At 38.9% G+C, this 23,939-nt stretch overlaps 1 protein-coding gene across 1 annotated transcript in view; it reads right to left on the bottom strand.

Moving 5' to 3' along the window:
- Window positions 1-23,939, bottom strand: part of LOC102869886 (cytochrome b5 reductase 4-like) — a 154,380-nt gene that overhangs the window by 55,853 nt on the left and 74,588 nt on the right. The window contains exons 7-10 of the mRNA XM_006892163.1: window positions 19,571-19,631; window positions 17,446-17,503; window positions 3,106-3,199; window positions 1,040-1,072 (exon numbers count right to left, since the gene is read on the bottom strand). Of these exons, the coding sequence (XP_006892225.1) occupies window positions 1,040-1,072; window positions 3,106-3,199; window positions 17,446-17,503; window positions 19,571-19,631 (246 nt within the window). The remainder of the gene's footprint in view (window positions 1-1,039; window positions 1,073-3,105; window positions 3,200-17,445; window positions 17,504-19,570; window positions 19,632-23,939) is intronic.

Below are 23,939 nucleotides of genomic sequence, written 5' to 3'. Positions count from 1 at the left end.
AGGCTGATATATACAAATGAGTTGCTATTTTAGATCACACTACAAAAGCAAATTTAATTTACTCTCTTTTAACATCTCTTGTATGGGATGTGAAGAGTTTCTTATAAGTAATTCCACAAACACAGTCTTGGGAGAATGAATTCCTAGTAAACCCTTCGATAATGAAAAGTCTAGTAATGTTTTTATTTTTGAATGGCTAAAATTGTTTATGATAGAAAAGAATAGTAAGAAAACATAAACTTTTAAATACAGATTTAAACTTAAAGCATTGACTGCTTTTAAATACCTATTTTGCCATTACAATGTATCTGATCTTTCTCTCTATACACAATACAATACAGCAACAATTAAGTAACTTTAAAAACAGAACAAATAAGTGCAATTCAACAAACACTGATATGAAGCTTAACAAAGATAAAAACATGCTCTTGACTGTAAAGAATTTAAAATTTACAATTTACAGAGCTTACCATGGTATATAAAAAAGGAAAGACACAGCAAGTTTAAGGAACTTGACAATAATGTTATTGTTAAATAACTGTATAAAACCTACACTTTATATGAGTTATAAGATCTGTCAACTTTAAACATGCACACCTGAGAAAATTTGCCTGCTAAATCTTAAGAAAGCCTGGTGGCACAGTGGTTAAGCAATTGACTATTAATCAAATGGTGGTCTGAATAGTCGTTCTGTAAGAAAATGATGTGACAGTCTGTTTCCATAAAGGTTTGCAGCCGTGGAAACCTTATGGAGCACCTCTACTCTGTCTCACAGTGTAATCAGGAGTTGAAATCAATTTGATAGCAAAGGGTAAATGGGTAATGTATTTATACAAGCTACATGTAAGGAATAGGGGAGAGATAAGGAAAGAAAGAATGGAAAGGAAACACTGCAGGGCTCCTTCTTGCTACTTTCTTTCTATTTGCCCTTTTTTCCTTGCCTTTTGATGCAGCCTGAGTTTTGTTTTTGTTTGTCAGCATAAGAATACACATAATTCAAATTTCAGTGTCAGGATTTTTTTGTTTGTTTTTAGCTTACCAGAAAAATCTTCCTGAATTTCATGACTTAGCCCTGGGAAAGAAAAATATATTTAATAAAATGTGACTTCATTTCTCACAGCTTATGAACACAGTATAAAATCATTTAAATGGCTCTAACATATATAATTTTCAATTTCTCAAGACAAATGTATTCTAAGACACCAAAAGAAGCAGTATACAACCAGAAAGCCAAATTATTTAAATAAACATTTTAATTTGTTTTCCTGATTATTCCTCCTACTAACTGAAGAATAAACACTCAACTTTCCCAATGTTGGCAACTAAGCATGATCTTAAACTGACATTTTTAGCCATCGAGAACAAAGCAAAGCATAGCAATGCAACACCTGAGATGCATGATCTAGTGTGTATGCATGTGCATATTGTGAACAAAGCTCTGGCATCAGTCTTTATTTTTCTGTTACCCATTCAAGTAGTTAAAATAATACATTTTGAGTATCTACGTCTGACAATTTCTAGGTGTTATAGACACAATCACCAACAACAGAGAAAAAAGTACCCTGCCATTAAGAATACTCTATAAAGGGAGTTGGAAGAAATATTTTTATAAATACCTATTGTAACTGTCGCCAAGTTAATATGGTTCTCTAAAAATTAACAATTTTGTGTTATTTCAGTTTTTCTGATCCAGTATTGGTAAATAAGAGTCTCATATCTCCATTTACTCCTGAGAATAATGTTTATTGTTTATCCTATGTGCTAGTTGTACTGTTACTTACAATATGAGAAGTTGTATTTGAATTATTATATATGCTGTCATAGAGGTTTTAGTTACGTGAAATCATGACAGTGTTAATTACTAACATACATTTTTCAAGAGTGCTTATTTTCAATTCTTATTAGACACTACTAATTACATAATATGCAAATAACAAAAATAAGTCATATCATTCAGTAGGGTAGTATACATTTCAGGAAGAAAAAAATAAGGTTGGAGGATGAGTCATTTAATGAATAGGAGATACAGGATAAAGAAAACATTTATCAACTCAGACCAAATACAAGACTAAAAGTACATTGTACACAGCAAAACAGTGAGCAGAATCAAGTAGGAGAATATCACGTTTGGAAAATTTAATTCTATGTTATAAGAAAGTAAATAAAATATTATTTAAGTAAGCAGATATGCTTAAGGCATCATTATTAAGGTTATTTGCTTTTTCTAGTTTCATTTCTACCTTCTGAAAAGGCTAAAATCACCTTTTTTTTTAACATTATCTTTCTAAAATAAATTATTTTACAGAGAGAAAACGGTGACATTCTAGTCAAGCTCATTATGTATAAGAAATGAATTAAAGATTATGGTTTAAGAATCTGATATTAAAGATTCCAAGTTTTTACTGACTTGTTTCTTTTGACAGATCTCTAACCTCTCAAAACAGAGAGAAGTTAACTATATGGTTGGCCTTTTGCCCTGAAAAGATGGGTGGTCAATGGACACAGTCACCTCACAGTCCGGCCTTCTTCTGTGCAGTCTCTGACAAGTAATGTGTCAACAGAAGGGCCATTTTGTCATAAGTGCTCACTACATGTGACACAATCCTCTGGAGACAATCCACATCTATCAAGGAAAAGAGACTCATTGAAACTGAGTCAACAAGTGCTGTACAGAGGTAACTCGTGGTTGCTGTAAAGCACTATGACACTGATGTGTCAAGTGTGATAATGGTTACCCATGGTGGACAGTGTTTGGTGGAGCTTCTTGATTAAAACAAGCTTGGAAGCAGGAGTGGCATCCACTTCCGAAATAGCTTGCTTCCAGAAACTCTCTGAACTTGGAGAAACGATGGAAGTTATACAATGGCTCAGGTCTTTCGTTCATAGGATCTGGTCACAGTTGTCTACGACTCGACGGCACTTAGCAACAACACAACCATTAGTTAGCTCTTTTAACAGAAGACATTAAAAGATGAAAAATGAAAAACCGAAGTGAGAACAGCCAATGAGATATTACAGTTGCAAGACTGTGGATCAAGTCATGATCATAATTAAGGTAATTAAGGAAAAATGAAGTTGTATACATTAAAAAAATAAGGTACTCACCAAGATGTATGAGATATGAATAATCCTGGATAACTGTTTCTGCCCTAAAGGCATCATCTTGATGGTCAACTATTACCGAATCTAAACTGATATCCTTGAACAGAATGCAAACAAAGAAATATTAAAAAGTAAATTAATTGTTCTGGACGTCTACAACTGTTGTTGTTGCTAGGTGCTGCTGAACCAATTCTGCCTCTAACGGCCCCATATAGAGCAAGTTGCCCAGTCCTGCAGCATCTGCACAATCCCTGCTATGCTTGGGCCCACTGTGTCACCACATGTCAATCCATCTCATTGAGCTTCATCTTTTTTTTGCTGACCCTCTACTTTACCAAGCATGATGTCTTTCTGGAGGAACTGGTCCCTCCTGATAATATTTCCAAAGCATGGGTGACAAAGTCACGTCATCCTTATTTTGGCTACGCTCTGCTAGGACAGTTTTGCTCCATCTTTTGGCAATCTATATATGTGCATTTAAAATTATCTGGACCAACTCTTCAGGCTTTCCTATTCATTATTATTATTATTATTATTATACATCTTTCTTATGAATATGAAGCAACTGAAAATACGATGGCTTCTGTCAGGTGTACCTTGGTCTTCCGCCTATTCTTTTGGAGATTTTCCCAGTGCAATATGTTGTTTGATTTCTTGATAACTGCTGCTCCCATTAGCACTGATTGTAGATTTGGTAAAAGAGCTCCTTCACAACTTTAGGTTGTTTATCAAAATGTGTAGATTTTTATCATGATGTAAGGATTATGGTTGAAATAGAATTCACACTAATGGCTTTGATATTCATCAGTAAGTGCTTCAGGTCTCAACTTTCAAAAGCAAAGTAGCATTATCTGCATATTATATATTGCTAATGGACCTTCCAATCTCTTTTTTTTTTGTAAGCTGCTCCATTCATTTGAGTACATGTTGTTGTTGTTGTTATGTGCCGTCGAGGCGTTTGCGACTCATAGCGACCCTATGCACAACAGCCCTAAACCCTGCTCTATCCTGCGCCAACCTCACTGCCTCTGACACATCCATCCTGATTACCCCAGTCACCGAGTCAATCCATCTCATAGAGGGTCTTCCCCTCCTGCACCGTCCCTCCACCCTCCCAAGCATGATGTCCCTCTCCAAGGACCCGTCCCTCCTGGCAACATGTCCAAAGTATGTCAGATGAAGCCCCAGAATCCTTGCCTCCAAGGAGCAGCTTGGTTTAATCCTCTCCAAGATGAATCTGTTTGTTTTCCTGGTAGTCCATGGTACATTCAGTACCCTTCTCCAGCACCACAGCTCAAAAGCATCCACTCTCCTTCTGTCCTCCCTAGTCATTGTCCAACTCTCTGATGCATAACAAGCGATTGCAAAGACCATGGCCTGTATCAGGCGCACCTTAGTCTCCAGAGAGACACTGTTGCTCCTGAGTACTTTAGAGAGGTCCCTAACAGCAGACTTTCCCATCGCGATACGCTTTTTGATTTCCTGACTGCTGGTGCCAAGAGTGTTGACTGTGGAGCCGAGCAAACTGAAGCTGTGAACAATCTCAATCTCTTCGTCATCCATCCTGACGCTGCCAGTTGGTCCAGTGGTGAGAATCTTTGTCTTCTTCACATTGAGCCTCAGTCCATACTGAAGGCTGCAGTCCTTGACCCTTCGCAGCAAGTGCATGAGGTCTTGCTCAGTTTCAGCAAGCAGGGTTGTGTCATCTGCATAACGCAGATTGTTAATAGATCTTCCACCAATCCTGATGCCACAATTCTCCTCATAGAGCCCAGCCTCCCGGATAATCTGTTCTGCATACATGTTGAAAAGGTATGGAGATAGGATGCATCCCTGGCGTACACCCTTCCCAATTTTGAACCATGCAGTGTTCCCTTGCTCTGTTCTGACGACTGCCTCCTGGTCCAAGTATAAGTTTCGCATTAGAATGATCAAGTGTTCTGGGATTCCCATTCTTCTCAGAGTCAGCCACAGTTTGTTATGATCCACACAGTCAAATGCCTTTGCATAATCAATGAAACACAGATAGACATTCTTCTGGTATTCTCTGCTTTCAGCCAAGATCCATCTAACATCAGCAACAATATCCCTAGTACCACGACCCCTTCTAAACCCAGCCTGGACTTCTGGCAGTTCTCTGCTGATGTGCTGTTCTAATCATTTTTGGATAATCTCTTCAGTAGAATCTTGCTTGCATGTGAAATCAATGATATTGTTCTGTAGTTTCCACACTCAGTTGGTTTGCCCTTCTTTGGGATGGGAACAAATATAGATCTCTTCCAGTCAGTTGGCCAAGTGGTTGTTCTCCAGATTTCTTGGCACAACTTGGTGAGCACATCCAGGGCAACATCTGTTATCTAGAATACTTCAAATGGTATACCATCTATTCCTGGGGCCTTATTTTTTGCTATTTCCTTCAAGGCAGCTTGAACTTCTTCCTTCATCACCATAGGCTCTTGCTCATATGTTTTTTTCTTTAAATTCCTCTGTATCTGCCAATTCCTTTCTATATAGTGACTCAGTATATTCCTGAGTACATAGCTTGTAAAAAAAATCATTGGTAAACATTACAAAAGTAAACATATTTTCAGAAGCTTGCCAGTTATACATAAAATTCACATTTTTTTTTTAAAATAATATGTCCAGAGACTCTTGATATTAAATGCCTGAGCCCTGTCAGCTATGACAGGGCCATGTGGGGACATGTCTCATGAAGTAAGGTTCCAAGGCGGAAGCAAGGGGCAACTGGGAGGGACAAAGGAGTCTCTAGCTTCTTTATTCAACCCCCTGATATTCCGTCTAAGCTTGAATCATTCTCCAAGGAGCTGGTATGTAACTAAGCGGGACACAGGAGATGCCTCGACATAATTCTAGCAAAGCACAGATAGAGTAACTGGGGTCTGGAGTGTGATGGAGCCTCCGGGATCTCCCTCATCTCATTGAGAGGAGGCAAGAATGCAAACTAAGGCAAATGCTCTGGCTATCAAACATCGTGAGGGTGAGCAAGACCTTTTCGACTGGTTGGTGCTGCATTCTGCTTCATGTAGTCTAATTTCTCAGATTATTTCCTTAACCTTCAGACTGAATGATTACAGTCAAAGGAAAAAACACTGATGCACACTTTTAAAATTTGAAATCAGATAGTATCCCCTTATTCTGTTCCAGTAACTACCTCTTAGTCTACCTCGAGATTTCACATAAACATAATTAAGTGTTCCAGAATCTCCATTTTCACAATGTTCCCATAATTTGCTATGAGCCATATAGTTAGATCCCTTTACACTGTCAGTGGAATACAGTTAAATACCTTTCTGATAGTTTCCGCTCTTTAGCCACCTTACATCAGCAATCAGCAATGATATCTCTTCATTCCATATCCTTCTCTCTGAATCTAATTTGATTTTTTGCCAACTCTGTCAATGTACTATTGCAGCTGTTTTTTAAATGATCTTCAGTAAAATTTAATTGGATGTGGTATTGAGGACATTGTTTAATATCTGCATTCAGTTGAACTACTTCTCTTTGGAATGGGCACAAAAGTGAATTCCTCCCAACCTACTGACCAGGAAGCTACCTTATTTCTTGGCATAGAATGAAGTATTTCCCTTACTGCATTCATTTCTTAAAGCACCTCAACTGATGTCCTGCATTTTTATATTTCACCTAGGCCCTTAGTGTAGCTTGCACTTCTTCCTACAACCATACTTTAAAAATAATCAAAGGAAGTTTGTTTCTTCCACACCTGAATAAAACTCCCAACCTAAATAAAAGTTATTCCTGTTTTATTTTGTCTAAAAACTTTACTCTAATGCACTTACCACCAATTATGTATTTGTTTCTGTTCAATATCTGCCTTACTCTAAGCTCTAAGCAGAGGAAATTTGGTTGACACATAGTAGGTGTTTTGTAAGTAGTTGCTGGATAAACAATGTAGCAAAATGGAAAAAAGTATTAAGGCAAGATGCCAAGAATTTGTGTTTATTTTCACTTTTTTACTACAGTGTGATGCTGAGAAAAGTGAATAACCACGCAACCTTAACTAATGACCTAGCAAACGTTTAGATGTCTCTAATCCAAAGGTTGCTCCTCTCTGCTGGTTAAAATGCACCAGCACCTCTGAGGGATAAGCATGTGCAATCTCATACACTGAAGTTTACAGCCTCAGAAAACCCACTGGTCAGTGAGCAAGAAGTTGGTTCAGCCTCAAAAGCAGTTTGAGGTTTTGAGAATTTATACATTGTATTTCTTGGGTGGCAAAAATGGTTAAGAACTCTACCAATGGAAAAAAACTCAAGATAATGGACTATGCCATCTCTCTGAACAAAGACTGTCGGCAGGGGAGAAAACAGGGCAATTCTGGAACTCTTGGCCTCAAATGGATATATCAAGAATTACATTGAATATCAACTGGAAGGAGAATCTGAATGCAAACACTGTAAACAAGAAGATGTGGAACAGAAGTGCTCCGCCGGTTGGCCTGGCACAGCATGGTCATGTTGAGACAAAGCTACCAGTGATCCCAGCTGAACAGCAAAAGAAGGCAACTTCACAAAATTCCTAATGGGCAAACAAGGTAACTGGAGATATACCCAAGTGAAGGAAAGCAAGCAGGACATGAACTGGATTCTAGGAGCAAAAGGACAAGAAGTGAAAGCTTCAGGGATCCTGGAGTCCACAGGGCAAGGAGGAAACCAGGATCCAGAGACAGGACTGTTCATTCGCAGAGGTACCTGACCATTAGGGTGAGTATCAGGCTGACAAGACCTCACCTCCTCCTGAGGCCAGGACTGCATCCCCTCACACTTTGTCAGGGCCATAATTTGATGGGTGGAAGGAGGGATAGGTAAAGGAAATGGGATAGAGCCAGTGTAAGAAACAGCTCTGTAAGAACTCTGTAAGTAAACCAGTATAAAATAAAAATTTATTTAAATTAGAAACAGAACCAAAGCACTCTCCTGGAGTCCCAGGCCAGGACACAAAATGGCAAATGGCAGCAGTGGCACTGGGGAGGGTGAGGCTCTGGGTAGCTGCTGACGCTAGGAGTCCTCAGAGGTCTGTCCACTCTGGGTAGCTGCTGACGCTAGGAGTCCTCGGGGGTCTGTCCATTCTACTTCTGACCAGCCCAATCACCTGTGCTGAGCCCTCCTGCAGGCCTCCTTCCCACCTGTGTGGGAACCTGTGACAGAGGGATCCAACTGGCCAGAGAAGAAAACCCTCTCATGCTAGCAGACCCCCAGAGGGTGAGAAAGAGGGGTACCTCATTCAGCCTTGAGAGGTATGGGCTCAGCCCTAAAGGAACCAGGATTAACTCCTTCCCAGAAAACAAGGAAGCTACACCTTCTCTCCTTGGTCAGTAATTGTAGGCCTTTCAGCTAGGTACTGTCAGGCTGGGACCAAGGTCAAAGAGAGAACAAAGGATTCAAGGAATATGAACATGTCAACAAAGGGGGTGAAAAGCCTCAAATACCTTGAAGTGCCCCTCCCTTCCTTCCCTAGAAGACCACCCACCTGGCTAAACCACAATGGAAAGTCCCTTCCATCCTCCCCTAAAGACCCTTCACTATAAAACCTGCCCTAATCCTCCTTGTTGTTATGTGCCATCCAGCGACCCTATGTACAACAGCCCTAAACTCTGCTCTGTCCTGTGCCAATTGCACTGTCTCTGACACTCCCATCCTGATTACCCCAGTAACTGAATCAATCCACCTCATGAAGGGTCTTTCCCTCCTGCGCCGTCCCTCGACCCTCCCAAGCATGATGTCTTTCTCCAAGGACTGGTCTCTCCTTACAACATGACCAAAGTATGTCAGACGAAGCCTCAGAATCCTTGCCTCCAAGGAGAAGCCTGGTTTAAACCTCTCCAGGATGAATCTGTTTGTTTTCTTAGCAGTCCATGGTACCCTCAATACTCTTCTCCAACACCAAAGCTCAAAAGCATCAATTCTCCTTCTATCCTCCATAGTCATTGTCCAACTCTATGACACATAACAAGTGATTGCAAAGACCATGGCCTGTATAAAATGCACCTTAGTCTCCAGAGTGAAACCACTGCTCTTCAATACTTTAGAGAGGCCCCTACCAGCAGACTTTCCCAGTGCAATACACCTTTTAATTTCCTGGCTGCTGGTGCCAAGAGTGTTGATTGTGGAGCCAAGCTGACTAAAGCTGTGAACAATCTCAATCTCTTCACCATCCATCCTGGTGCTGCCAATTGGTCTGGTGGTAAGAATCTTTGTCTTCTTGATATTGAGCCTCAATCCACATTGAAGGCTAAAGTCCTTGACTCTCTGCAGCAAGTGCTTCAGGTCCTCCTCAGTTTCAGCAAGCAGGGTTGTGTCATCTTCATAACGCAGACTGTTGATAGATCTTTCACCAATCCTGACACCACATTTCTCCTCATAGAGCCCAGTCTCTCAGATAATCTGTTCTGCATACAGGTTGAAAAGGTATGGAGATAGGACACATCCCTGGTGTACATCCTTCCCAATTTTGAACCATGCAGTGTTACCCTGCTCTGTTCTGACGACTGCCTCCTGGTCCAAGTATAAGTTTCGCATTAGAATGATCAAGTGTTCTGGGATTCCCATTCTTCTCAGAGTCAGCCACAGTTTGTTATGATCCACACAGTCAAATGCCTTTGCATAATCAATGAAACACAGATAGACATTCTTCTGGTATTCTCTGCTTTCAGCCAAGATCCATCTAACATCAGCAACAATATCCCTAGTACCACGACCCCTTCTAAACCCAGCCTGGACTTTTGGCAGTTCTCTGCTGATGTGCTACTCCAGTCGTTTTCAGATGATCTTCTGTAAAATCTTGCTTGCATGTGAAATCAATGAGGTGTGGTATTTCCCTGGTCTGTCCCTCTGTCTGTTTCTCTCTCTGCAGACCAAGGAATCCTGCCAGGGAGACCCCTTTCTAAAGCTTCTTTCCCTTCCTTCCTTCCTCGCTCCCTCCCTCCCTCTCTCTCGCTCTCTTTCTTTCTTTCTCTGGTTCCTGCCTTGAGTCCTTGGCCTTATGTCCAGTGTGAAGATCTAACAGTTGAAGACCTAACAGTTACCATGGTCTCCTTATGCTGTAAATAAGTCCTGTTCCTCAAGGAAGTAACCATTCACCTCTCTTTGCAAATTAACAAAATCTCCCTTTGCAAAGTAACATCTCTAATTGAGTGTAAAATAAAAATTGATGTCCCAACAAGTCCTATGATGGCAACATCTGATCAGCAACAGAGTGTGACCATTCCCAGCTGATAAAGTTCCAGCAAGCAAAGATATGTTTAATTTTGAAAGAAAAAAGAAAGCATTCTCCCACCACTCTTGATGCCCCCCCACTGCCTTCGCTGCCCCTCCCAAGCCAGGGACCAAGGTAGGAGCATCCTCCTGCCCCATGTACTTGGCAGTGCCATGCCAACCTGACGAAAGATAATGCCATCAGTCACCCTTCACACTCCTCTGACTACAAGACACTGCACATGCAATACAACTGTCCACCACAAGTAGGACAGACCCTGGGCCCTTGGTTACCTGGTACATACCCTCACCTGCTGGAATATACATGTATTCCCCTGCTGTATTTCCTTATAAAGCTAAAAAAGTGATCTTGAGAATCCTTTTCATAGGTATATAATATAGAGAAATCAGAGCAGTGACATAAAGCCCTATGTATACCCAAGTTCACTGCAGTATTATTCAATAGAAGAGAATATGGAAACATTCTGGTATGCATCTAACAATGTATGAAGGAATAAAATAAAAGTACATCATACAAAGGACTATTATAGAATAAGACAGAATAAAGATTATTCTTTGAAATATAACACATGAATCTGGAGGATATTATGCTGCGTGAAGTGAGTCAATAAAAAAGGGCAAATAGGTTTACCCACCTAAAATAATGTTATTTGATGACTGCCAGAAATGGAAAGGGAAAGGAGGGAGAAATCACTGATTAGATAACGTTGTGTGCTGCCGAGTCAAACTGGCCCTCCAGGGGGTTTTCATTGGCAGTTAGTCACATGGGAGGAGACTGCCCATCCTTCTCTTATGGAAAGCTTGTGGATTCAAATCAATTATCTTTGGGACTGCAGAGCAGCTTCTAACTACTAGGCTACCAGAGCTCCCGATACATATTATCAGATAGTTGTGACTGTTGTTGGAGTGTGTCGAATTAGAAACGACCCACAGCTAACTCTCCAGCAGGTTTTCAGAGGCAGTAAATCTGCCCAAACTTCTCCCATGGAGCAGCTGGTAGATTTGAACTATGTGTCTTTGGGACTGCAGTGCAGCTTCTTACCACTAGGTCAGCAGAACTCTCAATTAATTCTGATGAAGGGAAAAGTAATATTTAATATAGGGGAAGTAAGACCAATCTAAGGTGAATGAAGACACAAAGAAGTATCAAGAATACAAAAGGGAATTAAAAATGACTGCTGTAACACATATAATTCTTCAACAACAAAAAAACTGACCACAGAGAACCTACACAACAGTAACAAATAACAATAACAAATAAACTTTGTGATTGGTTATATGGGTAGAAATGCATGTGGTACGGATGTTGGAGAGCTCGTGGGAGAAGAGACATGTGCATGTTGGTCTCTGTACATACACATTTGTATAAGCTATGTATTTACTTATACATATACTTGAGCACATAGGGGCTATGTTAATGAAATTTTCTGGACAAAGCCTAATACTTCAGGAACATAATTTGAGATTTCTAGATTATTAAAGCATAAAATAGTTAATAAAGTTCTACAATCTACTTTTGTTAGTAGTGTCTGGAATCTTAAAAGCATTTGGGTTGCCATCTTAGACCAATACAACTACTGGTCTCTTCTTGTCTAGAGCAAAGTAGAACCAAATACACCAAAGACTCAAGACTGGCTCACATGAACTATATAGGCTCTTTAGCCCAAAACCAGAAGAACTTGACAGTGTCTGGTTACTTTCTGAGAGGTCTCCCCAAGGACTTAACAGGAGGTCTTGTTGTTGTTGTTGTTGTTATGTGCTGTCGAGTCGCCTGCGACTCATAGCGACCCTAAGTACAACAGCCCTAAACTCCGCTCTGTCCTGTGCCAATCGCACTGTCTCTGACACTCCCATCCCAATTATCCCAGTCACTGAATCAATCCACCTCATAGAGGGCCTTCCTCTCCTGCGCCGTCCCTCCACCCTCCCAAGCATGATGTCCCTCTCTAAGGACCGGTTCTCTCCTCACATGTCCAAAGTAAGTTAGACGGAGCCTCAGAATCCTTGCCTCCAAGGAGCCACCCGGTTTAACCCTCTCCAGGACAAATCTGTTTGTTTTCCTAGCAGTCCATGGTATTCTCAATACTCTTCTCCAGCACCACAGCTCAAAGGCATCAGTTCTCCTTCTATCCTCCTTGGTCATTGTCCAACTCTCTGATGCATAACAGGTGAATGCGAAGACCATGGCCTGTATCAGACGCACCTTAGTCTCCAGAGACACACCACTGCTCTTTAGCACTTTGGAGAGGTCCCTAACAGCAGACTTTCCCATGGCAATGCGCCTTTTAATTTCCTGGCTGCTGGGGCCAAGACTGTTGACTAAGGAGCCAAGCAAACTAAAGCTGTGTACAATCTCAATCTCTTCACCATCCATCCTGATGCTGCCAATTGGTCCAGTGGTGAGAATCTTTGTCTTCTTGACATTGAGCCTCAATCCATATTATAGGGTGCAGTACTTGACACTCTGAAGCAGGTGCTTCAGGTCCTCCTCAGTTTCAGCAAGCAGGGTTGTATCATCCGCATAACGCTTCTGAAACCAGCCTGGATTTCTGGTAGTTCACTGTTGATGTGCTGTTCCAGTCGTTTTTGGATAATCTTCAGTAAAATCTTGCTTGCATGTGAAATCAGTGAAATTGTTCTGTAGTTTCCACATTCGGGAGGTCTTGTTAGGAGGGATAAAAAACCAGAAGAACTAGATAGTGTCCGGTTACCTTCTGAGAGGTCTCCCCAAGAACTTAACAGGAGGTCTTGTTAGGAGGGGATAAAAATATACAACAACAACAACAAAAAAAATAATTTTTGAAAAAAATCAAGATCAGACTTACTAGACTGCTAAGAGACTGGAGGAATCGTCAAGACTATCACCCTAAAACACCTTTTTCACTTGGAACTGAAGGCACTCTTAGAGGCCCTCTTTCAGCCAAATAACAGAATGGCATTTAAAATAAACAACACTTATGAGGAATGTGCTGTTTACAATAGTTACATGAGACCAAATGGACAATATGTGTCCAAAAGCAAAGATGAGAAGGCAAGAACAGATAGAGAAATGAGACAGATGGAAACCGGGAAAGCAGGGTAGAAATTAGAATGCTGACACTCATTTGTGTAACACAAATTTAAAAATAATTTGCGTGCAGATGCACAAATGTGCACGCGCACACACACATACACACAGAGGTTCTATTAGTAGCTGAGAGGTTACAGGTCTGAATTCACCAAATGGTGTTTTAGGAGACAGCTCTCAATCTGCTTCAAGGCCACATGCCTTGAAAACTGTTGTTGTTGTTAGGTGCCTTCAAATTGAGTACGACTCACTGTAACCCTACAAACAACAGATATGAATCCAGTTCTATTCTGTGCCAACCTCATAATCTCTAACACACTAGAGTCCAGTGCTGCAGCCACAATGTTAATCTATCTGGCTGAAGGATATCCTTTTCTGCACTATCCCTCCACCCTTCGAAGTCTGATTTCGCTTCTCCTAACAACATGCCCAACACATGCAAAATGAAGCTTCACCTGGTTCAAGACAACACTGTTTGAACTTTTGGCAGTCCACGGGATATTCTACACTGTCCTCCAACAACACAACTCAAAGGCATTAATTCTTCTCTCATGCGTATTCACTGTCCAGCTCTCAGATGCACAGCAAATGTTTGAAAAAGACCATGGTCTGAATCAGGCACATTGTAGTCCTCAAACTAACATCACTGCTCCTCAGTAATTTGGAGAGGTTCTTGACTGCAGCCTTTCCTAGTGCAACACATCTTCTATCTTCTAACTGCTGGTGCCAAGTGTATTGACTGTATCCAAGTAAGATGAAGCCATTGAAAGTTCCAACCTTTTCTTTATTTATTATGATGTTGCCTATTGGGATAGTGGTAAGAAATTTTGCTTTTATGACATTGAGATGCAATTCATTTTTAAGGCTTAAGTGTTTGACCTTGTACAGCAAGTATTTTAAGTTTCCCTCACTTTCATCAAGCAAGGTTGTGTCATCTGCATAACACAGGATATTGATGAGTCTTCCTCCAATTTTGATGCCACATTTTTCTTCATAGAGTCTATCTTCTCAAATAATTTGCTCAGCATACAGACTGCATATAGATTGAACAGGCATGGAAAGAGTATACAACCCTGGTGCACTCCTTTCTTAATTTTAATCTATACAGTATTTTTCTCTTGCTCTGTTCACATAATAGCTTCTTGGTCTAGGTATTGCTTTTTTTCCTTTTTAAAAATTTTCTACTAGTTTATTTACAAAATTTGAATCAAGAACAAATTCTTTCAATTCCCCCTCCCCTCATCAAACTGTACAGCAACTTGATTAATTCCCGTCCTTCCCCTGAATATCCTCACCCCTCTGCTTCCAGCCTCTCCTACCCCTCCTGGATCCTTATACTCATTCTACAATAATGGTTTTATACAGTATTTATCCTGTGGGTCTGAGTTAGTTCTCTCAGCATAATGCTCTCCAGTCCCTCCCAAGGTAGGTAATAATTTACAAAATCATTACTCCTTTGTGCTGCAAAGTATTCCACTGTGTTAATGTACCATTATTTCTCAATCCATTCACTTGTGGTTGGACATTTGGGCTGTTTTCATGTTCTTGTGATGGTGAATAATGCTGCCATGAACACTGATGTATGAATCTCCATTTGTGCCTCTGTTCTCATTTTCTCAGGTTATAGCTTTTGCAAATGGACAATTAAGTGTTCTGGGATTCTCATTCTTCTCAATGTTAGCCCTGACTATTATGAGCCACATAGTTAAATGCCTTTGCATGGTCAATAATGCACAAATAGACACTGTTCTGATACTCTCTGCTCTCAGCCAGGATCCATCTGACATCGACAATGATACACCTGGTATCACAATCTCTTTTGAATGCAGCTTGAATTTCTGTAGTTCCCTTTCTATGTACGTCTATGTATCCCTTTGAGTTATCTTCAGCAAATAATAAAGGCATTATTTGATAATGTCCACATTCTATTAGATCACTTTTCTTGGGAATGGGAACAAACATGGATCTGTTCTAGTTGTCTGGCCAGGCAGCTGTCCTCCAAATTTCCTGGCAGAGATGGGTGAGTGCATCCAGTGCTCCATCTGTCATTTGAAACATGTCAGTTGGTATCCCACCTATTCCTAGGGCCTCATTTTGAAAATTTTAAGGAGCACAAACGAGACTGCCAAAAATTGTTGAATTAACAGTAACTGTCATCAACAGTTTATGCATCGCCTCAGTACAGACCACACTCTCCTAGGGCATTACCCTTTTAATTTTGGATGAGGAGACAGGATAAGCAGCACCTAGGGCAAATCTCTAGTATCTGGCCTGTTTTATTTGTAATAACATTTTTATTTTATACTGGTTGACTTACAAAGTTCACATGGATTGTTTTTCACACTGGATCTTTCCCCTTTTTAGATCCGTATATTTGTTGTTGGTGGTGTGTGCTGTCAACTGACTATTACTCATAATGACCCTATGTACAATAGTTTTGAACCCTGCCCTGTCCTGAGCCAGTCTCACTGTTTCCAAAAACCATGCCCACATGCCCCCACTGCCACCGTTACTGTGTCAATTCATCTCCTCCCGGGTATTACTCTGCTGTGTTAAGCATGACATCCTTATCCATGACCAAAATCCTTGCCTCCAAAGTGCAAACTAATTTCTCCCTCTCCAAGACAGGCAATAAATACTTATTGAATAAATTACCTCCTTAATTTTAGTTTCAGCAGGGTATCTGAGGAACATTAATGGTTTAACAAAACAAAGTTACACTAATACAATCAATCTCTTACATGCAATTAACTTTTTATTATGAGGAAGTCGACATATTCTCTTAATGTTACTAACTATACTTTAAAAAAAATCACAAGAAAAGTATCTAAATTATTTCCTAGTCTTATTTGTAGATTTTTTTTTTTAATTGGCTACAACATGATCATTAAAATAATACTGTCCGGAGCCAGAACCTAGAGTCCAAAATGTCAACTCTAACATTTACTTTGGATAAATATATTAATCTATTTCCTAATCTGCGAAATAGGGATAATAGTATTTACCTTCCATTTTTGAAGAAATCAAGAAAACAATTTAGAAAAGCACTTGGCATATAATTAATGTTCACTGAGTATTTACTTTTTGTTTTTCCTCAGTTTAAAGACATTTTAACTAAAGGTCATGTGATAGGTGACCTTTGATACAATAATAAACAAACAATAAATAAATAAACAATGATAAATAAACTGTTTAAGCTGTTTATATACAACTAAAATCTCCATGGGATTTGGTTCTTTGGTTTGGAAGTTTAAGGTCATGGTTTCATGGGGGACTCCAGTTAACTGGCCTGATGGCATGTGGAATGTTTCTCTTCCTTTTACTTTGTTATGCAGTGCCTGGAGTCTTACCAGCTTGCAAGCTGCTGTCCAAGGCCTAACAACGATCTCTATTTGTCTGCAGCAAGCAACTAAGGAAGAAGAGTCAGGAATAGGATGAGGATATGTTATGTGCAGCTAACTGTCTTCCTAAACAACTGTTACTTTTCCCAGAAAACCAGAAGAACTGGATGTGCTTGGCTACTGTTATTCTTATTTTGATCAAAGATTTGAAAATAATTCTTATCAAAGGGGGGAAGGGAATGTAGATCAGAATTTAAGATTCTTATTGACTCTAGACTTTCTAGAGATAGGCTAGATAAACCCTTAGATCTACTGTCCTAGCATAATCACAAATAATAATATCCCAAAAGGAATAATGTTTGCATATATAATCCCAAAGGGAATATTTTTTATATTAACTAGTAAATTATATCTTTCTTGAGCATGGTGCTTTTTCAAGATCTAATTATACTGAATTGAATTACCACCAGCAACTAGCAAGATTAAATGGGAAATCTGAGGACAGTATGTTTATGTTAACATAAAAAGAACAATTTAGAAAAGGAGGGTAAGGATGGTTAGACAAGTTGAAGAAAATAATTAATGTGACTGAACTGTACATGCAGAAACTGCTGTATTTTTTAAATATATATTCTAAAAAATAACAACATAATAGGTGAAAGGGAAAAAAAGATGTATTTACCTTCTGTTTAGTATATATGACAATGGTGACTAAAGACTCTGTTTGGAACCAGTCATAGCTGTAAAATATTGAGAAGAATGGATAATTATATTGACAATCATGTTCACTAACATTTAAATGTCTAAATTTATAGTGAGGAATATTCCTCTAGGTTAATTTTTTTCCCCCCTAAATCATGGTAACATCAACATAGAGAGAGAGATCAGCTGGCCCAGTGGACAGAAAGCGATGATACCAAACCAAAGGTAGGTGACTCTTACTCTGCGGCCCTCGGGCCTTTCTTCCATTGTTTTTGTTCAGACATTCCTCTAGGTTGCATAGCCCTGGTGTACAAGTTGCCGTCCGCGGTCACTTGTGGTTGCTGTGAGGCTGAATACTGTGACACTGATGTGTCAAATGCGTTAATGGTTGGTTACCCAATGCGGACTGAGAGTGGGGTGGAGCTTGGAAGAAGGAGTGGCATCCACTTCCATAATAGCTTGCCTCCGGAGACCCTATGAAACTGGAGAGAGGATGAAAGGCACCCAAGCGTTGAGGACTCTCCTTCATAGGGTCACTATGAGTCGCATGCGACTCGACAGCACTTAATAACAACAACAACAAATCATGGTAAATGGTCTTACCATGCTAAGCTCTTCATTATATAACTGAATTACTCCTAAATGTAAAACTTGTTTTATCTCCATGTAATACAATATGGGTAAAACAAGAAGAAAAAAATATCCTTGACAAAACATTTTTTTATAATGGTTATACACTTCTTTATAAATCTTCTTTTATTATACCTATAAGAGAAGATAGTATGTTTTAATAGGGAGCATGCCTTCATTATCATCACTAAAGAAATTAATTCATTTTAGTTTTATTGGTTGATAGTAAAACTTAAGAGGGAGCTCTGGTGGCCTATTGGCAAGAAGCTGCACTGCAAACCCAAAGGCATATGGTTCGAGGCCACCAGCTGTTCCATAGGAAAAGAATGGGCAGTCTCCTCCAATGTAATTAACTGCCTCTGAAAACCTGCTAGAGGGTCAGCTATGGGTGGATTTCAACTCAACAGTACACAGCAACAACAACACAATAATAAAACTTAAGACATAATTAAGTCTTCTGTTTTGTTATAGTTACAGATCAAATGAAAACTCTTTTAGCATTTACTACATAATAGGCACCCATAGGTAAACCCTGGAGTCATCCTCAGGCTCTACCTTAAAATGATGTATGGAAAAATTTAACAGATATTAACAAACATAGCAAGATATTACTGTTAAAATCATACTAATTAGCAATGGGGAAAAAGGTGGCAGAGAAAAGCATCACAGAGAATACAAATGTGGGCATTTCAAATATGACTTAAAAAAATTCTATGTGTTGTAAAAGTTTACATTAAAAATCAATAAACTGGGTACATAAAAATATAAGTTAAGGGGAGCTCTGGTGGCCTAGTGGCAAGGAGCTGCAACTATAATCCCAGAGGCGCACGGTTAAAATCCACCAGATGCTCTGCTGGGGAAGGAGGGACAATCTCCTCCTGTACCAGTCAGATCTGATTTGACAGTATACGCACACAAAAATAAAAATAAATAAATAAATAAATAAATAAATAAAAATAAGTTAAATTATATTGTCATGATAGAAAATAGAAAAATAAAAATGGCTAATCAGTATATTTAATGACAGGAAATTGCTCATAGGATAAACTGTGATACCAATATGGCATAAAATAAAGAAACAGGTACTACATGAATTAAACTGGAATAAACCAAAAGCTAAGGCTGACAGAATTAACCATCAACTCTTACCATTTTTAATCTTTTATATTTCTCTTTCTTTTCCAACAATGAAGGAATATTTTAGAATTAGAAAGAAAATTTAACATACTATTTTATATTTTGGTATTTAAAATGAATCAAGCTTCAGATACATTATAAATTCATAGAACATGGATTCATGGAACAGTTCAGTCTCCAAGAAGGTCTAATAAATGAAGTACTGCAGTTCTTATATCAAAGAAATATGATTAACAAGCAATAAATCAAACTCAGAGCTATTTTCATTAAAAAAATAAAGGGGCAAATACTGGTATGGAAAGCATTAAGTTTTAGATAAATACAACAAGAATGCATACCTTGGGGAAGCAGGACCTTCTTTGGTAAGTGTGTCTGTCACTTGGCCCTTAGGAAGCATGCCTTCAGAGAAAAACAAAACCACTGGTTAAACCACACAGTAGTTTCCCACCCCACCCACATCCCAGTCAATGTCTTATTAAGGTATTGCATACCAACAGGAGACAAATAATAAACATACACTTCAATAAATCCTCAAAAAAGTGACACATACTTGAAGCTAGCACTCACCTCATGAGCATTTCAATAATCCGCCCCCCACCCCGAAATAATCACTATGTTGACTTCTAAGGACATGATCAGCTCTGCCCTTTATACAAGTGAAATCATGAGATATGCTCTTTTTTGGTCAGACTTTTTTTGTCCAACATTATAGTTTTATGTAATCCTGAATGAATCAGCAGCAAATTAAAGCTAGAGCTTTCTGAGGGTTTGCTGTTGAGTACCATAAGTAATTTGATCCTTTACATTACTAAGTAGCAATTTCTAGAAGTATCCCGTCGATGTACTACTGCAACTATTTCTGAATATTGAGTAAGATAAATAAATAAATAAAACAAGAGTTTATTCACGTGTGGTATTAATGACAATGTTCAACAATCTCCACATCCTGTTTAAATACCTTCCTTTGGACCATGCATATCTATAGGTTTTTTCCAGGTGGTTGTCAGGTAATTGTTTTCCAAATTTGATGGCATAAAGCATGTCTTGTACAGTATCTGTTTGTGGAAATATTTTAACTCATATTCATCAATTCCCTTATTTTTCATCACTCCCTCCAAGTGACCTTGGACTTCTTTCTTAACTATCATGAGTCACTGATATAAAAATTTGCTGAAATATTTTAATGTTGAACAATGTGACTATGTATTCCTTACATTTTCTTTGTAAGTTTTGTGTTATTCAATATTTTGCCCACAGAATCTTTCACTATTTCAAAAAGAAGTGTAAATATTTTATGTTCTTTCAGTCTGAGAAAGACCAAACATGTCTTCTCTTTTTGTTTTCTTCTAAATCCCAAGTCTTTGCATATTTCTTTATAATATTTTACTCTATCTCCTGAGCAGCACTCTGAAATCTGTTCATCATTTTTTCCATTCATTAGCTTTCCTACACTCTAGAGCAAGTTTCACAGTATGCTCTGACATCCATTTTGTTCTCTTTTCCCCTTTTTTCAGTGACCTTTTACGGTCTTCATAATTGAGGTCCTTGCTGTTCTCACCAAACACATTTTAGTCTTAGTAATTGATGTCCAGTCCATCAAAACTATTCTTGAAATAGTTTCTGAATACTGGTGGGATATACTTAAGGTTGTATTTTGGCTCTCATGAACTTATTTAAAATCTCTTCAGCTTCAATTTGTATTTCTATACATATTATTGTGATTGATGATGTTGAGCTTTTCTATCTCTTCTACAGCTGTACATTTGATTCCTGAATATTCCAATAAGCAAGGTCCATGTATTATAGTTACTGTTTAGGCCGAATGGAAAAGGAACTTCCAATGACTTGGTCATTAGTCTTCTAATGTTCTATTATGTGAACTCTAGCATCTTTTGTAACATCAAGACCTTATTTTCCAGCTTCTGATCCTCCTTTTGCATTCCAATAAAAATTATCAATGTATCCTGATTATGTGCATGATCAACTTCAGATTACAGAAATTGATTAAAAAAAAAACCCCAAACCAAACCAAATACAACCCTTTAACTTATTCATCATGGGCATTAGTGGATTGGAGTGTAAATATGAGTATTTCATATTAACTGATTTTCTCTATAGGTATTTTAGTATCATTTTATCACTGATTGGGTTGCACTTCAGGATAAATCTTGAAATAAATCTTGACAGTGAATTTAACATCATTTTTCTTCACTGTGTTATTCCTACTATGCTGTTGCTGTTATTAGGTGCCATCGAGTCGTAGACGACTCATAGTGACCCTATGAACGAAAAGCCTGAGCCCTGTTCATACACAGAGTTTCCAGAGGCAAGCCATTTCGGAAATGGGTGCCACTCCTGCTTCCAGGCTTGTTTTAATCGAGAAGCTCCAGCAAACACTGTTCACATTGTCACATCAGTGTCACAGTGTTTAGCATCACAGCAACCACGAGTTACCTCTGTACAGCAATGCACCTAGAAGAATGTTTGACAGGAAAACAATTTGAACCCGGTCTGAGGGCCGCAGATTAAAATCACCCACCTTGGGCATGGTAGCATAACTTTCTGTCCACTAGGCCAATGTAGCTCTCTCTATGTTGTTGTTACTGTTGTTAGGTGCCATAGAGTCACTCCTACTATGTTGTTGTTGTTGTTGTTATGTGCCGTCGAGTCGTTTGTGACTCATAGCGACCCTATGTACAACAGCCCTAAACTGTGCTCTATCCTGTGCCAATCTCATTGCCTCTGACACACCCATCCCGATTACCCCAGTCACTGAATTAATCCACCTCATAGAGGGTCTTCCCCTCCTGCGCTGTCCCTCCACTCTGCCCAGCATGATGTCCCTCTCTAAAGACCTGTCTCTCCTTACAACATGTCCAAAGTATGTCAGGCGAAGCCCCAGAATCCTTGCCTCCAAGGAGCAGCCTGGTTGTTGTTACTATTGTTAGGTGCCATAGAGTCACTCCTACTATAGGGATGTTTAATTCCAGTCAATACTAGTCCATGGTCACTAGGAAATAAGTGTTCCATTTCATTTTTTACAACTTTTAATTACCTTTGATTAATACTTCACACACTGCAAGTACAGATTATTAACAGATGTTCACACTTTTCTTTCCTCATTTTGAGCTTCCCTGTATTAATGAAAACTAGACTGTTGAATAAGGAAAACAGAAGTGATGCCTTTGAATTGCAGTATTTGTGAAGAATACTGAATATACCATGGACTGCAAAAATAATAAAAATCTATATTGGATGAAGCATGGCCACAGTACTCCTTAGAAGCAAAAATTGTGAGGCTTTACCTCACATACTTTGGGAATGTTATCAGGAGAAGCCAGTCTTTTGACGGTGACATCAAAGGCGGGGGGGTGGGGGGGTGGAATATGCAAACCAAATGGCATCCACACACAAAAAAAGCAGGCACGGCAATATTAATCTCTGATACTAATACTAATACCAATAAATAGTAAAAATAAGCTGTGACTTCAGGATGAAAACCACCATTAAAGGAAAGGACTAGATAATGATTAAAGGCATAATAGCTCAAGAAGACATAACCTTAGCCAACATCTACACATGAAATGATAAGCCTAAAAATACATAAAACAGTTGTTAATAGATCTGCCAAAAGAAACAGACAATACTACAGTAGTAGTAGTAGTAGTAGTAGTAGTAGTAGTAGACTTTAACACATCACTTTCAACAAAAGACAGGTGAATTGGAAAAGATACTTAACAAAGATACAGAAGAACTAAACTATACAATTAGCCAACTTGACCTCATAGATGTATTCAGGGTACTTCACTAAAACTCAATTTACTTTCTTTTCAAGTGTACATGGTATAGTCTCCAGAACTGATCACATATTAGGAGCAAATTCTGACAAATTAAAAAACAATGAAATAATACATATCTTATCAGACCACAATACTATAAAACTAGAAATTAACAATAGGGTAAAGAATTAAAACCACCCATGTGGAAGCTAAATAACACAATGCTTGATCATTATTGGGTTATAGAAGAAATGAAAAAAAAAAAGAATTTCTCAAAATGAATGAAAACTAATCTATGCCAAATAATTAAGCATATTTGGAACATATATGGTAACATATTACTCTGCTCTAAGGTCATGTGTTTCTAATATATGCTAAAGACATCATCAATTTAGAGAATAAAATTAGTGGGAATCATGTTTTTAAAAAAAGGGGGCAAGGAACTCGAACTAAGGATTTTTTTTCTTCTTGTTTTTTTAGATTTGTCTCTTGTAGGCTAAGATGTGTGTGATCCAAACCGTAGTCTTTGCAATTACTTAATGTGTGTCAGAAAGCTTGGCAATGACTATGGATGATAGAAAGAGAATAGATGTCTTTGAGCTGTGGTGCTGGAGAATAGTATTGAATATACAATGTACTGCCAGGAGTAAAAACAGGTTTTCTTGGAGAGGGTTAAAACCTTGAAGGCAAGGTTTCTGAGGCTTCGTCTGACATACTTTGGGCAATATACTTTTGGGCATACTTTGCAAGGAGTGTCCAGTCCTTGGAAAGGGACATCACACTTTGAAGGGTGAAGAGACAGCTCAAGAGAGGAAGCCAGAAACACTATGATTGGCACAGGATAGAGCAGGTTTCAGGGCTATTGTGTATAGGGTCGCTGTGACTCAACGGCACATAACTCTTGTAGGCAAGATGGGCTTTTAAAAAA

The sequence above is a fragment of the Elephantulus edwardii genome, unplaced genomic scaffold, assembly GCF_000299155.1.
Source record: "Elephantulus edwardii isolate Elephantulus edwardi_28Jun2011 unplaced genomic scaffold, EleEdw1.0 scaffold00111, whole genome shotgun sequence".
Taxonomy (NCBI): domain Eukaryota; kingdom Metazoa; phylum Chordata; class Mammalia; order Macroscelidea; family Macroscelididae; genus Elephantulus; species Elephantulus edwardii.
The sequence above is the reverse complement of the archived record's forward strand: the minus strand, read 5'-3'. Positions and strand labels throughout refer to the sequence as shown.